Genomic DNA, 17,588 nt, shown 5'->3' with positions numbered 1-17,588 from the left:
AGAAAAAAAGGATAAAGTGTATTACCTGAAAACTCAGCAACCAACCACATTTATCATTAAGGAATCAACCCTGCCAACAGCAGTTTTGGAGAAAGCCCAATTTTCCCCTAAAAATAATTTCAACAGAGCAGCTATTAGACTATTATTTACATGAATGACAGACTATGAAGTTCTTTCAACACAGAAGGTTAGACTTGTGGATATAAAACTGGCAAAACATACTTGTGGTAAAAATAGAGCTACAACTACAGAAGGGACTGCAAGAAAGAAAAAAAAAAAGATCAAGCAATCTTTAGAAAACTGTTGATTGAAACCCTTATTAATATGGAGAGAAAAATAAAATTCATACGTATTTCAAAACAGATGATCAAAGTTCCAGAAGACAAAGTAGATGTGAGAGAATTATTCACATGAGTAGGAAATAGTTTATTGGAGTGTATCCTAAAACTTGCTGAGATTTAACCTCTCTTGCTACTCGACATCTTTGCTGGTAAGGAACTACCCAGTATTTAATGATAATGGCATTGTTACTGTCAAATTACCAAAAACTACAGAGTATTTCTGCTACATTAGAACTACTATAGCTACAACGTAGAACTAGGACTGTAATTCTTTAGTTGATTTTGTACATTTTCAGAAAATCTATTCCTGACCTAGTTAGGTTTGTACCCAGACATGAGACTGACTTTATACACAGGAAAATGAGACAACGTAAAAGGTTTGATCTTAAGAGTTTCTTTCACACATCTCACCTGAAGACTAAACAGCTTTGTCGAGTAAGCACCTTGTATGCAGAACCAGTTTTATGCCTACACCACTTGTAGGATCAGGCCCATGCAACACTAAGTCTATTTATAATAGTGCTGTTTGTGTGGTGGGGTTTTTGGTAGTGGCAGAGGGGGCTACAGTGGTGGCCCTCTGTGAGAAGCCTCTCAAAGCTTCCCCTGCTCGGAGTCAGACCTACCTCTGGCCAAGGCCAAGCCAATTAGCAATGGTGGCCACACCTCTCTGATAACATATTTAAGAAAGGAAACCTGAGAGGTGATGGGGCACTCTGAGGAGGAGTTATGAGGACAGCTATGTGAACACTGAGGTCAGTGGAAAGAAGGGCAGGAGGTGTGCCAGAGCAGAGAGCCCCCCTCTATCCCATGATGAGATGTCAGGCCCCCCTGACACGCCTGGGGTCACCGGAGGAGCAGAGACCCACCTGTGGAGGATCCCTGGGAAGAAGCAGCCCTCGTGTTTGTAGTTTGGTGCTGAGACAACTGCAGCACGTGGGGGTGACCCGTGCCAGAGCATCTCAAGAAGAATGCATCCTGTGGGGAGGACTCACACGGACAGTGTGGGGAGGACTGTCTCCCATGAGAGGGACACCCCGCGGAGCAGGGGGAAGAATGCAGAGGAGTGCTTCCCCCACCCTGGAGGAGGCACTGGCAGACTGACTGCACCCCCACCCCTGACCCTGCACGGGAACAGAACTGGGCCTGGGAAGAAGGGAGGGGTGGAGGGAGGTGTTTTAAGATACGGTCATGCTTCTCCCTGCCTCATTCTCTCTGATAAATGGTGGTGTTAGTGTGTGAATTAAAGTGATGTTCTTGTTTTTCTTCCCCTAACAAGTCTGTCTTTAGCCTGTGACCATTTAATGGGTGAGCCACCCCTCCCTGTCCTTATCACCATTCCTGAGCCTTTTGATTAATTTTCTCCTTCCCAGCACTGGGGGGGTGGGGGAAAGGAGCGAGTGAATGGCTGCATGGTGCTCAGTTGCCCTCTGGGCCTAAACCACAATAATATACACAGTATGTATGAAAATTTCAAGTTTTAAGGAATATCTGCCATTATTTCAGAGACAGCCTTGAAGAAGACATCATTTCAATATTTTTTTGTACTATGTATCATGAATAAGTTATTCTACTAAAATAGGACTGGAAAGAGATTTTCCTTGGGACATTATTGAATGACATATATTTCAAAGTTACGACAGAGTAAGCTATGTATTCAATAACGCAAAATACTGAAAATTTAACTGTTTGCTCAAGTTAATAATGAAGTTATAATAAAGAACATTTTGCTTATCTCACAAGTGTGACATTGTCTGATTTAATCATAAAGTTTATATAAAATATCTCAACTGGTCACATAACTAGGACAGTCTTTTTTCATATCTCACTTGCATCACAAAATAATTCTTATTTTTGCTATTAATTTGAAGAATTTAGAAACCCAGTATTGTTTCCATGAATTCAGCAGGAATTTTGCACTGAATGGGTGGGAGGAGGACTGTTCTCCGTGGCTCACTCTTCTCTGCTATTAGAATTAGTGATTGGGCTATCTTTTATTTTGCACTAGAATTTTCCTTATAACTAAAGTATATTAAGCTGGACTGAAACATAGGAAGGAAGGAACCAAATCATACTGACAAAAACAACAAAGGAATATATTTTATATAAAGATGTAAAACACAAATTAAATGAAAGCAAACAATCTGTGATAAATTATAAAATTAGAATTTTTCTTATGAGCCAGATTCCCCTCTAATGTAAGTTAACAGTTTGCTCAGTGTGCAAAAATATTCAAAGCCCACTGTCAGTATCTGCATTCAGACTTATTTTAAAATCATCCTGCAATTGCACTTTATAGACACACATTTCAAAATTTATCTCTTCCCAAGGTAATGCTTCTGTTTTATGTAACCAAACCCTTTTTACACACTAACTTACTAAAATTATGACAATGTTTAATCTAAAATATGAAATACACAGGAGTATTTTAAAGGTTTGTATTGTTCATGATTTCTAGATGAGGTAAAAGGCTTTATCACCGTCGCAGCTGCCAGAGCCAAACCTCAGCTCTCAGCAAAACGGGCTGTAATAAGCACCTATTAGCAGCGGTGTCAAGAGGTGAGCGCTCCCGACACAGCTTCCTAGACGGTGCTCTGTCCCGTGCCAGCCTACAAGAGGAAAATGAAACCCCCAATATCTTCCTGTTGGCTGACCCTTTCCTCCCACAGCTTCCTTTCTGAGTAAAATTTTGACACCAAAGGTTTTAAAAAAATAAAGAGGGGTGGTGCCTGAGAAGAAAGGAAGGAAGGAAGAGTGGTCTGTGCCAGCACACACTCCTGCTTACCTTTACAGACTCGGGAGGCTGCCGATACCCGGACTCCCGTGGTATCTCACTGAAGATCTTTACTGAGGACTTAAGAAATCCCACAGATACTCTGACTCCTAGGGCAGTGAGCAGCTAAATCCTTTCTGTTACCAGCACAGACAATAGGCGCAAACCCTGCTCTGCGTAGGGAAACCGTCCCACTTACACACAAGGCTCCTGATGACTCCGGTGCCAGGGGAAGCAGCCAGCACCGGACTCAAGAACAAGGAGCAAGCAAGAATCAGCTGAAAACATGCAGACACGTCGTATGCCTCGGGCTCCTTTTCGGAGACTGCAACCCACCTCGTTCCCCTTCTCGACGACGCGGCTTCAAGCTAGATTGGCCCTTGCCTCCCTGTCACCTCCTGCTCGCTCTTCCCCCCTTTAGACCTCTCCAGGAGTGGGCGGCCCTGCGGACGTTCTCTGGCTACCGCAGACCCCCAGAGAGAGTCCCTGCCGACATGAAACCCGAGTGACTCGACGGCTCCCCTCCGCCCTTCCCGCCGTGGCCGGCAAGCTGCTCGCCAGCGGGCGCCCCGCAGACCCGGCTCCTCCCGCTCCCCGCCGCGGCCGCCCCTCGCCCCACGGCGAAGCCCTTTTGGGGGCCTCAGCGCTGCCCAGGCCGCGCCGCGCGAAGCCCGCCGGGGAGCGAACACGGACGAGGAGAGGCGGGAGGGACGCTCCCCGCCCCGGGCCCGCTCCGCCGCAGGGCACGGCCCGGGCGCCGCCGCCCCCGAGGGGAGGAGGCAGCACGGCGCTGGCCGGCGACCCTGTGGCGGCGGGGGTGGCGGCGCGGGGCCGGCCGGGCCTGCCTTCCCCCCTCCGCCCCTCGCGGGTCACATGAGAGGGGCGGGCGGCTGGGCCGAGGCGGCGGCTGCCGCCGGGGCAGGGCTGGGCGGAGAGGGACGGGGCAGAGGAGCGCGGCGGCGGCAGAGCGCCGAGGCGGAGGCGGTGAAGGGGCCGCGAGGCGCCGAGCGAGTGGAGCGAGCCCCGGGCCTCCCTCAGCCGCGGCCGCCGCGGAGCGCCCTGCCTGCGGCCCCAACATGGACGAAGAGGGCGGCGGAGGTGGCGGCGGTGAGTGGCGGCGCTGCTGCGGGCGCGGCGCGGGGGGGACGCGGCCCCGGGGGGACGCGGCCCCTCACCTGGCCGCCGCGGGCCTGAGGAAAGCGCGTTCCCGGCCGGGGAGTCCCGCTCCCGGGGGGGCGGCCCGCGGCTCGTCCGCCTCCCAGTCCGTGACAGTTGCTGCCGCCGCCGCGGCCCCTCCGCGCCCTTCCCCTCCGCGCGGAGCTGCCCGCCGGTGCTGTGCCCCCGTCCCGCCCGGAGCTCCCCCCGGGCGCTGAGGGGCCGACTCGAGCGGAGCGACCGAGCAGGTCCCGGGAGCGGGGGAGAGTGGCGGCGGGGGGCGGCCCTTCCGCCGGCGGCCACAATGGGGGCTCTGTGCCCCGCGGCGGGCGCCCCCGCGCCCGGGAGGAGCCGGCTGGGGGGGTGAGGCGGGGTCGGGCCGGCTCGGCGGGGCTCGGGCACAATAGGGGCGGCGGGGCGGGGCGGGCGGGTCCCGGCCCCCCGCCGCGGTGACAGCCCGGCGACATCGCTGCGCTCCCTGCGTGCAGCTGCTCGTCTGCTGGGAGAGGGGGGAAAGAAGAAAAAAAAAAAAGTGTGTGTCTGGCAGTGTACGAGCGAGCGAAAAGAATAATTAAGCTCTGCGAGGGCTCTGTTTGTGTGTGTCATCTTAATGGAGGCTCGGTGATAATCACGGAGTGGTTCATCCAGTTTAAACAGGGTGAACTGTTTCCAAAGGCAGCGGCGTTAACGTTGCCAGATACTACTTTTAGAAAATCCGCACTCGCATCTTGGGGGAGCTTTTATTCTTAATTTTTATCTTTCGGAGACCGGCTTGCGCACCGTCCCAGTTGAAGGCTCTGCAGACTTGCAACACGCTTCCCTCCTTGAATTTATAATGCGTTTTGTGAGTGCGTGTGTAAAGCTGCTGCCTGAAATAACCAGTTCTTGTGTATCATCAGCGATAATGGTGGTTGCGGTGGCTGAGGAGTAGCTGATCCTGCCTTGGGGCAGAGGGGTTGACTGAATGGACGCCCTATATTCTCCGTGTCTGTCAGCGTCTGTGTCGGTGGTGGTGGTACAGAATGATGAGGATATATCTTAAAATAAAATGCTAAACAGGCTGCATTTGAATGAATGCATTGGCTGCTTTCTAAATAGGTAAAGTAAGGGCTAAACCTTGTATGATTAATAGTTGTGCGGTGCTTGCTAATTCCAAGTATAATTACCCAGAACTCGGAAATCAAGTGGGTGTGGTGTTTGTTTTGACAACTTGAAAAAAAAAAAATGCTGTGATGATTCAGAAAAATAACTCTTAAAGCAGTTGTCTGGAAATGTGGCCGTTTCTCAGCAGGCATTTTCTGCTCATTTTGTCAGTGATAGACTTAAAAAAATCTGAAAAAAAGAAAACAAAAGGCAAAACAAGCCAGTCTGAAAAGTTATTATTCAAAACAGTTGAACACTAATTGAAAAGAGCAGAAAACTCATTCAGCTCAAAATATGTTATTTTCACAGTATTATGGACTTGCATCTGTACTTAAGGGAACTGAACATGCTCGTTACTGGCATTAACCTTGTGTATTATAGTACTTAATCGCATGCAAGATGTAAACTAGAAAGTGATGTATTGCTGAATCAATCTTTCATAAGGTGTTAAGCATTTCAGAGTTTGATTTTCATGGGAGGAAGAATACTCAGGACCTCGGGAGGAGAGAGTCTGTATTTAGCTAAAGGCTGGCTTGTAGGTGAAGTCAGATTTTCACCTAGCATGCAAGTGAAACTATTATTTATAACTTCATATGACATTAATAAACATGTTGCCTTTTTTTGGTCAAATTACAGTATAGTTTATGTTCCTCCTTACTTGGCTTCATTGTAAACCAGTTGCAGGCTAACAAGACTGGAAATATTTTGCCTTCAGTGTATTTGACATTTTACACTGTCTTCTTGTGAGTACTGCACTTTTTTCTTGAAGAGAGATCCAGCCTGGCTCTTTCTTATGGACCACTGTCAGATTGGAACACCAGGATTAGTTAGGTCATTTCCAGCAAATCAATAGGTGTTTTGAAATGAAAGCAATTTAAAAAATTTTTCTTTTTAAACAATAGAAAGCACATGGAAGGTGTGGATTTCACAGCCAATTTAAAAATCCTTTATTGACTCTGATTAGTGAGACGCGTGGAGTACCAAGGGAGTCTGACCAGGGCAGTCCAGTGTTTTGAGCCTCAGCAGGACATTTGCAATCCTCAAAAAATGGACATTATTGAGTGGGAAACTCATAGAGATAAGCATATCTCTGTGCACAGGTACTTCAGGAAGCATGCAAATTTTTTTGAGGACTGCACAGAATCACCCTAATTAGAGACTTGAACTAGATAAGCATCTAAATATCTAGGACATTAAACTGTGATTCAGAAGGTAAACTGCTATTCCCAGTTTAGTTCTGCCTGCTGCCTTGCTCTTCGGTGTAATTTGCATCCTATGCTTCAGTTCCCTTATTTGTCAAATGGGGGTCACTTGTTTTACCACCTCTGATCAAAACTGTGAATGAAAACAGAGCTGTGTAAAGTTAGGATTTGTTATTTTAGAAGCACTTGATGGAAGAGAAGTGTTAATTAAGGGAATTGTTCTTAGTACCGTTTTCTCTTTTGTATGTGGAGCCCTAAATAGGGGCATGCGTTTATATTATACAATCCACTTAGACACAAGCCTCCCATTGATTTCAGCGGAGGCTCTGTTCATGGATTATTGATGCGATATGATCCGAGTCAGTTGGTGTTTGTCTCAACCTTCTTTTGTGTTCTGATTAAAATATCTCTGTGGTTCACTTAATCCAGGAAATTTCTCCTCCTCCCTGTTCTTGCTTGATTTCAAACCACATCTTTTGTGATTTGACTGAGGCTTTTTCTTACATGCTTACTGTTACATGGTGCTGGTGGTACCAGTGAACTGAGATCCTCATGTTGAATAATGCTGTTGGCAGCAGATGATATGGTTGTGTACTGCTAAACACTGAGTAATCTTCTGTATAATGTTGAAATATATAAACAGTCAGTGCTGGAGGTGCAGAGTAGTACTTCTCTTTGTTTTTCTGAATTTGAGTCTAGTCATGCAGCGGCTTTGTAGACCCCAGAGTCAACTCTGTGCCATTCCTCTTGGAAAAGGCCATAAGATTGACTACTTACCAACTTCTGTATGTATGTTTGTTTTAAGCTGTCTCTACAAAGGGCTCTAAACAGACATGCCAAAAGGTTAAAATCCTGCTTCTTGACAAATAGGCAAAATTATAGTGCTAACTATGGCATTAAGGTTTCCCTACTGTTCCCCTGAACTCTGTACTTTATTTCTGAATTTTGAAGCTTTTTTGAGGGAGAGAGCCGTTCAGTTGCCAAGCTCTGTTAGTTGCTGGCTGTATTTGCCAGTGATGGTGCCAGGTAGCATGTTGATTCTGTTATGTAGACAGCCGTTCATGAGGAACTAGACCGAGAGACCAGATCGTCTCGCAGAGGACTCAGAAGAATGGATTTGCTGCCAAACCAGATTTATCAAGATGACTTCTGTTCTTCTGCAGGGCAAAGCAGTTACCCATTTATAGGTAAAGGCTGCTAAATATAGCAAAACCCCCTGATTTTTCTTAAAAAAAAAAAAAAAAAAAAAAAGGTTTTAAAATTGATTAAATATATCTATCTACCTATCTGTCTTGTGCTTTTAGACGTGAGCAGCCTGATCTCTTCTGTTCTTTTCACGTTGTAGTATCTTTCACAGGTGTTGAAGAGGAGCCCGTGTGGCCTCGTGGTTATAGACATACTCTGAAATTTAGACTAAATCTGAATGTTTTGTTTATAATAAACTCATAAGAAATGTATTTTAACACAATGTTAAATATGGTTCACTCCCTACTCATCAAAGTGGACAACTTGTACTGGTAGTTTTAAAAAGTTGTCCCAAAAGATGTTTAGAGGAGAGCTTGTAGTTTTAAATAGCACTCTAGGGAAATGCCAAGACTATAAAAATGCACCTGAGTGTTAGACTAACCACAGCAATTGACTCTAGGAAGAGAAAAGAACAGCTAGAGAGATAGAACACGAAAACCTAAATGACATAAATATGACTTTTATCAGCCAGCAGACCTTTGTGATGTCTCTTTTTGCTAAACAAATACTAATGCTAATCTCATATTTGTACAGATTACCTGTCAGATCAGTAGTATCTTAATTTTTAGCCCAAAAAACATTTAATCTGTTATCATTCCAAAAAAAGCCATTGTAAAATATTAATAATTATGTTGTAAATATTAGTTATTTCTGGTGGTATCCAAAAATGGGCTTGTTAATTGCAGTAACACATGAATAAGTTTTTTCTTAGCCTGATGTTCAGTATTTTTAGCTGTGATTTGGAAGAAAACATGAAATTTTTGCTGATACAATTTCCAGAGGATAGTTGGTTGCCAAAATTTATGTATTGTTATATAATGGTATTTGATGACTTGTGCTCAGCAATGTAAGGATGCCATGGATTTAGGGGAACAGTATGCCTATCACATAACATCTGTGTGTGCTGAAACATCTAGGAGAGAAAGCTGTAGGATTTACTTACAGGAACAGAGTGTACTCTGCAGAACAATGTCTGGGAATCATAGTAATAGCCACCTGAAAGTGGGCTCCTGATGTCTACTGTTACTGAATGGATGTTGCGATCTCTTAATATCACTGGAGTTATGAGAATTTTTATCAGTTGAGGGACTGCAGATCTTGAGGCAACACACTGTTTTCCAAGATATATTTTGTGGTTCACATCAAATTTCTCAATCCCATCATATTTATTGTCTCCCCTTCTTTCTTCATAGGATTTTGAACACTTTTTCAAGGGAAAAATGAATTAAATACACTGTGCCTTTCCTCCGGGTTTCTTCTGCTTGCCATCTTTTTGTCTTAGAAGTCTCTCCTTTCCTACTACAACAGAAAAGTTTTAAAAGCTTTGAACTGTTTTGCTTATACTGTAGCTCCATCTTATCTGCTGCTATCTCTTGCTCCCTTCCTTTCCCTCCCAATGCAAACATACTTTAGTCTTTTTTCTTTTTACATCCCATCTTTGGCCCCATTTACTTTTTGAACTACCACCCCATCTCCTTTTCATGTTGAAAGTCATTGAATGAGCTGTTTGCAGTCACTGTCCAAAGAGTATCCCCTCCAGGTTCATCCTAGGGTATTTCCACACTTGTCCTGACCCCTTGTACTCGGTACATTCCCTTCCTCCTCTTTGTCCTGCCAGCTGCTTCTAGTACTGTTTACTATACTTCTCTTTTTGAAATCATGCTTTTTTTTGGCTTGACTGTTTTCTCCTTGTTTCCCTCCTGTTTTGTTAATCGCTTTTTCATTTGGAAGATAGTCTTTCTGCTTCCAACTTTTTTGTGAAGATTTACAGGACCCTGCACTTGGTTTAATGTTCTCTTCCTCTCTATATCTTGTTTCTGGATAATCAATTTTGCAAATAAAAATGGAACGATCATATTTAAACTGATGACTCACAGCGTATACTGTGTGTTCTGGATCTAGTACCATCTGTTGGCTTGTTTGACATCTGAAGAACACGTAATTGTCATCTTAAGCTTAATGAGTCTCAAAACAGAGCTCTTAATGTTGTTTCCACCCACTTCCTTTTTTTGATGTCTGTGGATGCATGCTGACATCCCGCATGGTTATTGACAAGTAAATAACAAGTGAGTTGTTATAATGTATTAGTTCTTAAAAAATAGTCTGTAGAAAAGATGTAATAAAAATGGCTGTAAAAGGGCAATGCATAAGTATTGGAACACTTCTTCAATCTCAGGGTTAGGAAGGAAGTTACATTCTCCTATGCAGTATTAATTTTCGTGTTTGAACACACAAATAAACTTAATCTGGTTATAAGTCACATGTGACATTTTCTGTAGACTTCTGCATGGGACTAGCCACCATGTGGGATAGTGTTTTGTGATGATTGAAGGAATCCATACAAATTTTTTCCTTCGTCTTAAAGTGAAAGTTAATGTCCGCTTCACTTTTGTCTCATTGTAGTTCATGAATACTTAAGCACGTACAGAAGGATTGCACTTATTTTAGTGAAGAGTTTGGACACGTTGACCATGTGCTTCATTCAAGAGGATTAAAAGTACTTAGCAGTTGGTTTATTAGAAAAACCTGACAATTTACAGAACTGTAAGGCAGGAATCCCATGAAAGTGAAGACCACATGATATCTAAAATTTACAGAAGCAAAGGAAAAATCATGTGAAGACCAGTAATGTTGGTGTTTTTGACTTCTTCGCTGTGCATTCTTTTAAAGCAGTAAGTTGTATAGGAAAGGTATGTGATTTAGGTAGTAAAAGTGTATTTAATTATGCCATTTGTATAACTTTTAACATCTAGTAAATTGTTTTTAATTGCATATGACTTCCTTCTTTTAATTCCAACAATTTCATGGGAAAACTTAGTATTGCAAATTTTTTGGATAGCAGTGTTTCCTCTTAGTGGGATAGACACACAGAATCCACTAGAAAACCATGTGTTTTGTGGTCCTCAGAGATTTGCCTGAAGACGGAAATGGCTTGACCTATTTGGTTGCTATGAAGTAAAAACATTCTTGTTCTTTTTTTTTTTTTTTTTTGTGAACATCTGTGTCACATTTATTTCATTAGTTTCTGAGGTTCTTTAAACCCATTACTTGGTAATATGAAGTTTTATTTAAGGAAAATAAAGTGATGCCTAGCTGCTTCTACAATCTGATACCTATTTATACATAGGTATGATATAAGCAGGTAGGTTTTCCAATAAAAGTTGACATGTTAAAAGGCAAACACAAACATTATCTAATATTTCCTTGGAAAAAAATATTTGACAAGTTCAATAGGATCTTATGGTGTTAAGAGGAAATGTTACATGCTAGAAGCTTGTGAAATCTAAATCAGAATCTCATCTAGGATATGGAGTACTGAAGGTCTTTGATCTAATTTTTCAACAGATCAGGCTTTTTGGCTTGGTTTTACTAATTAGCCTCGTTTTCAGATGTTCTGTTTATTATAAAAAGAAATGGTTACCTTATGCCAGGTATATGCAAGAACTGTGAGGCTGATACTGTTATTTAGCAATGCAATGGAAATTGTGCCAACAAGCATTAGGTTTTACTGCAAGGCGATTATCTAATAAGTCTTCTGAATTCCATAAGAAAATTCTTCAACAATAATTGAGGATCAGTTCATTTGTGAAAGTTGAATCTGAATTCAGGTCTGGCTTTCACTATCATGTCCAAGGGCTCAGATGGATTTTGAGGAGCTGCTGCTGTTCTTTGCAGATGTGGGTCCTTGATACAAAAGGAGAAACCGAGGTTGATTTTTGGGTGAAATACCTTGAGTTTCTTAACAAAGCAAAAAAATTGTGGGAAGACGATGAAACACAAGTCTGCTGACTTGCAGGGTATGGAAGAGGCTGAATAACAACTGTGGGAATTAATTGTAGTGGCTTTTCTCCCTAGCTACCGGCTCGCATACAGCTTGTAGGAATATCTACTCCTCAGTCAAATTAGATTGAAATTGAGTTCTGTGCTAGGCATGCTTTGGCAGGAGTTGATGGGTAGGAAAACAAATGTGTCCAATCTCTCTTGTGCTCACTCTCATTCTCACACACATGTGCATGCAAAAAAAAAAAGGCATGCGCAGTAAAGAACTGCCTCTTAATGTTTACTCTAAGAGGAACTGAGAGATGTAATCATTTCATGAGTCACCTCTACGTTTTTATACAACTGCCCCATTAATAGTCAGTGTAACTTAATTCTAGCATAGAGATGTGGTGGGTTTTTTTTCCACTATCTGATTCATATTGCAAAATACCGTGCAGGTTGTTTCCATGTTTAATTCCAAGTATTCAAGAGTCTTTATTTGCTGTTATGTTTTTGCTTTCATGTACTGTAGATACCATGTTCTTTAATAAGATCCTTGTTTAGCTCATAAGCAGTGTTGTCTGTAGGGTCAAATTGTGACATAAAATGATCCTGTTGCCTTAATGGAAGAAATTGTCAGAAGGAGCATTTGTAATTGCATTGGATATTACAGAATACGGAGTTATGGTTGCTTGAAGCAGTATTTCTTATATTCAGTAGTCAAATTCCAAGTAAGTGTTTTTTCTTTCTTGCTCATGTAAGTTTGGACTAATGAACTTCCTGCCTAGTCATTCTAATACACCAAGGAGGAATTTTCCCACCAGACTGAGTACTCTGTCTGAGTACAACTGTGACCACTTGCAAATGCAATTTTTGAAATTGTAAAGTTGCTGCATGTTTTGTTTCAGTATCTCATAGCTGGCCAGCTAGGGGATGTTGAGGAAAGTTTTCCCAAGAAGTTGAGGTTAAACCAAGTGGCTATAAGAAGAGATGGTGGCTTTGATATGGAGAAACTGTTCCTTGGGAAGAACCTTCCGAGTTAAATGCATTCTCTGATCACGTATACAGGACAGGGGCTTGGCCCTGCATAGGATCATTTTGAGTCCTTCTTGAGAAGACCAAATGAACCTGACCCCTTGTATGTATAAAGTGCTCAGCTGTTACTGATTGCCCACACAGGAGCTACTGTGTACAGATTGTGCAGACCGATGATCCACTGTAACTGATCTGTGGACTTCATTGCGTGGCGTAGGTGTATGTGCATTTATATGCTGTTTTGTGGTTTCCCTTTTTTTCCTTATTGTTGGTTCCAATTTTTTACATTTGTTTTTTCTTTGGACTGAAAGAGATCTGCTTGGGACCCACCCAAGACAAACACTTAATATTTCAGGAGTATACCTGCAAGAGCTTCTATCAGGCTGAAGTAATCCTTGGTTTAGTCATGCATTTTGTAACCCCAGGACATACTAAATGGGGAAAACTCATTTTTCATGTGGTATCCACCATGTAAATGCCTAAATGGGTAGTCTGTATTATGGAAGTATACGTTTATTGTCTCAAAAGTAACATTTTTATTTTATAGAACTTTATTATTTAACTTGCTCTTCTGCAAGTCAGGTTTGACCTACAGTACCACCCTTTTAGTTACTAAAATTATCATATCACGTACTTTCAACGTTTTAAAGCGGCATCCAACATTCATCTGGGGACAAGGAGAATATCTGTGCTTTTTTTCCCACCATCTCTTACCATTTGTGCTGCTATTCCTGAATTGCCATTTGTACACAAACTATCCTAAGTGAAAGTTGAAACTGGTAGCTGAGGTTAGTCAGAGGCAAAGTTTAGAGAAATGGCTGTTGTGTCTATGAAAACTTTTGCAGTCACAGAATGGAGAGACTAAAAGGTTTCAGGTCCTTGTAGGTGTTGGTGATTAATACGGAATTTTCGACTGTGCCTTAAGCCTATCTTCTATGTATTATGTGAGGTGAACTTCTTTAGGCAGCGTGTGGCATTTCATTTTGTTGTAGATGTTTTAGCAAGGACAGATAAATGGACCATATGGAGTTGATTATTTATTTGGCTATAGGAAGTGGATTTTTGTGCATTAAATATAGTAACTTTCTTTTTTTAAATATCTGAGAGGAAACTTCCCCCCAGTGATTTATTTTTTTAAAAAAAATCAGAATACATGTAATTTCACTCTCATTTTGTGCAATGTAAGTTGCAAAGACTGCAATGTTTAGTCTTGGTCTTGTACCAGTAAATGACATACTATCACATGAATGTTTTAAAAGATTAGGTGATACTTTATAAGAGCAAACATAAAAAGATGACTGGTTTAAGTCTTTCCGCTGTGAGTTCACTGATATCCAAAGTAAAGAGAGTCTACATTATGTTACTGTTCTTATTTTGCTGAAAAATTATTTTCCTTTTTTATCTAATACCTGTGTTGTAAGCCTGAAAATGTAACATGTGTTATGAAGGGGAAAGGTTGGGTGAAATTGGTAATCCAAATTAAATACAAATAATACTCTAAAGTTTATGGAGCCTGTGGGTGGGTGGACTTGGCAGATATATCCATTGTGGTATGTTAGACTTGAAAGACCATATGGAGATGATTATTTTCTGGCATTTTGTAGTAAAGGTTTTTGAAGAAGGAATTGTTTTTTATTTTTGTAGAAGAGGGGTGAAAAATGAGAAGAATAACTTCAGTTTGCATTGAGTAGTAAAATAGCTTGTTGTAGTAGCATATGGAAAAACAATTTATTCAAAGGTAAGCTGCTAAAAGTTCTCCTACTGTTTTCCTATTGGCTCTCTTGTCTTCTGAAGGCAGCCAAAGATCCTGTGCAGCTGGGAATAATACAGGATCCAGCTGTAACTTTTTTTATTGTTGTTCAGATGTCCGGTGATGGTCAAATCTAAGTTATTGTGTGGAAATTCAGTAAAGGAAAAGGGTAGGGTGGGAAAAAAGTGACTCTCTATAAAAATATTCCAGTAAAAGCAACAGGAACTAGGAGTATCCATTTCAGAACTCTGCCATAAATCCCATCCTGAAATACTTAAACGCCTTCAGATTTTGCTGTGGACTTTAAGTCATCTAAGAGTTCTTGGTTTATTTTTTAAACAGAAATGAAGTTAGCTGATTGGAGTGGGAAAGTGGCTGTTCTTCTAGATTACTTATGGAAGAAGGTACCATTTTCTCATTCATACTAAAAGGTTTTAGTTACTTTACTGTCTTTAAAGTATTGGTACAATATGTAATGTTACAACATGGAGTATATCAGACAGTTTTTGATTTACTAATTTCAGTTATGCCATGTTTTGCTAGTCTCTGTTTTACAGAGTCAAAGTATGTAAGGAGGGGAGAAGCCTAATATTTTTCTGTAGAGTTTGGTTTACCTTTGGTATATTTGGTGCTTCCAACTCTGTAGATGATGCCTTGGATTGAATTTAGACAAAATAAGTGAGCAATGCAGCAGGTAAATGGAATGGTGAGAACACTTGATGATGATAAAAATAACGCATCCTTTTTTCTTTCAAAACAGTTTGGGTTTTTTTCCTGTTAAAAAGGTCGTATTTCTCAAGTTTCTTCATAACTATAGCCAGTGATACTTTTCCTTAGTTACTTGAGACTAGTGATGCCAGTGTAGAAATGCACTGTCCTTTAGGTATCTTCTTCCTTTCCAAATCTTCCTTCCAAACTTGAACTTGCCAATGGAGTCCATCAGATGGTACCTACATTTCAGAATTCTTTTACTGTTCCACTGAGTCTTTAGTTTTGAATGTCGTTACTTAGTTTGTAATTATGCTAGTCTAATTTAGTAAGTTTAATAACACTAGTATACAAATTGTAAGTCCTAATTAACTGGAAGAGCTATCTTGAAATTAAGTTATTTACATTACTAGTGACAGTGAAAGGAATTTTAAAACATTAACTACTGTCTCAAGCATGATCCTGGACAGTGTTAGTGCATTCCTTTCCATGAGCCTTAATTGGTTGTTGATATTAATTCTTTTATCGAGGAGGGGGGAAAAAAAAGGAGAAACATTTGTGGTCGGTTTGTTGGCTGTCAGGCAGCCTGGCATTTAGCCCCACAGTGCTAGAACATAACAGCAACAACAATTTATTTTCCTTCCTGAGCTAGTAGGAGCTGATCTGTGACTTCAAAGTGGAAGTGAAATGTGGACAAAACACTGTGCTGGGAAGGCAAAACACTTCTAACACAAATCAATTGCAATGCAAAAATCTCTATGATGTCCATATAGTGATGTAAAATGTAATAATTTTTGGAGTTCTTGAATGTGGTTACCAATACCGGTTTGTACAAATGGGGAAGTTTTGTCTCGGTGGTAGGAGTGCTGCAGTCTATGGGTAAGTGACAATAAGAGTAGATATTCTTTGCGTGGCGACTGAATTAATTCACTGTCAGTGTGTTTCGAAAACCTGTAATCAAATTTTTTTTTTTTTTTTTCATTGGCATGTGTTTCTTCTTTTTAGTTAAGCAAATGATGACACTTACTTTGCTCTCTTACTGCACTGGGTGATGTATGTTTTGTATTTATGTTTGGGCTTTGGTCAGATTGTTTCCTCTCCCAAACTCTCTTGTATTTTATCTTTATATTTTATCTTCTTCTTTAATACAGTATTATAAATTAATACAAGGCAAATAATTTGCTTTTCCTCTTTTTCTTTTTTGACATTGTAGTGATTAAATAAGCAATACTACTACATTTTATCTTTGTTTTACAAGAATGGTAGTCAAAGTTATTTTCTCCCCATTTTTAAGGGTTATGATCTTTATTTGAATTGTGAGGAGCCTAAAGGAATCTCTTTCAGTTTAATTGTTTTCTTGAAGTGCAGGTCAACTCTCAGTGCTTTTTGCAAAATTGATTGCACGTAAGGTCTGCCAGTGTCAATTAAAATGCAACTAGAATGAGAAACTTTGCTTATAGATTTGCTATGAGATGCTTTGGCTGTATTAGTGATGTATTATAAGGAAAATTCAGAAAATATTCATGGCTTGAGAATAAAATTTGCCAGTTAAATTGAAGAATGTAGTATGGTAACACGTTGCATCTTTGAGAGGGCAAATACTGTATTTCACCTGTCACTTCATTGTATTTTTCTCTGGAGCTTATATGGATTTAGGAGATGATTTTCTAATGTGATGGGAGAACATCAAAAGGTCCTTTTCACATTTGAGAAATAATAGTATGACAATTCTAGTAAAGTTTTTGGCTTTTCACTAGCTCATTTTACATTTTGAAGAAAGGATTTCCTGCTGAACAAACACGTGTTAGCCTGATAGCACTTTCCTGTATTTGAATTGTGAACGGTTAAATGACTCAAAAAAAAATTTGTTATAGTAGATACAGGATTTTAACATAGAGTATGTGCATACAATAAATCTATTCAACTAATCAGTCTGCTTCCTTTCCCTCCCACCCCCTTGCAGCTGGAAGTTCATCAGCTTCTGCTACTATATCTAGCTTCCTCTTGAGACTTTCTGGAATAGAGTTAACAGTGGTGGCAGGCATTAATGAACAATGTCATGATTATATTCTCTGTGTCTGTATAAGTTGTCATTTTCCATTGCTAATAATTCTTATGGAAACTATGTCATCTATTTAGTATGAGCACATTATGTGTGCCATGCAAAGTTGCATGCTACGGTATTTAGTGAAAGCATGTACATCATCATCAAATCAGTAGAAAATATTTTAAAATTTCATTAGTGCCCAATCTGGCTTTGAAAATGGAAAATTTATGATAAGATTTAATTTTCATAAGTTCTTAGCTAGTGCAGTGCAGGATGGCTAGACTTCCTTTGATAGTTTGTAATCAATTATGTTTTGAGGTTCGTTGGTGTATAGTTAAGCTTTTTTAAGGTACAACTGTACAAGAATTCAGGAAAAAGAAAAATTAGATGTTTCCATTTGTCTTAGCAGTTGTAAACTTTCATGATAAAATAC

At 40.8% G+C, this 17,588-nt stretch overlaps 1 protein-coding gene across 2 annotated transcripts in view; it reads left to right on the top strand.

The window, feature by feature from the left end:
• The first annotated feature begins 4,014 nt into the window (after nt 1-4,014).
• The window catches only part of CYTH3 (cytohesin 3), a 53,583-nt gene continuing 40,009 nt past the window's right edge, over nt 4,015-17,588 (top strand). For both annotated transcript variants that reach the window (XM_074918919.1, XM_074918920.1), the window contains exon 1: nt 4,015-4,218. In XM_074918919.1, the coding sequence (XP_074775020.1) occupies nt 4,188-4,218 (31 nt within the window). In that variant the 5' untranslated portion in view covers nt 4,015-4,187. The remainder of the gene's footprint in view (nt 4,219-17,588) is intronic.

Source organism: Athene noctua, chromosome 15 (genome assembly GCF_965140245.1).
Source record: "Athene noctua chromosome 15, bAthNoc1.hap1.1, whole genome shotgun sequence".
Taxonomy (NCBI): domain Eukaryota; kingdom Metazoa; phylum Chordata; class Aves; order Strigiformes; family Strigidae; genus Athene; species Athene noctua.
Note: the sequence above shows the minus strand (reverse complement) of the source record. Positions and strands in the feature narration are given on the sequence as shown.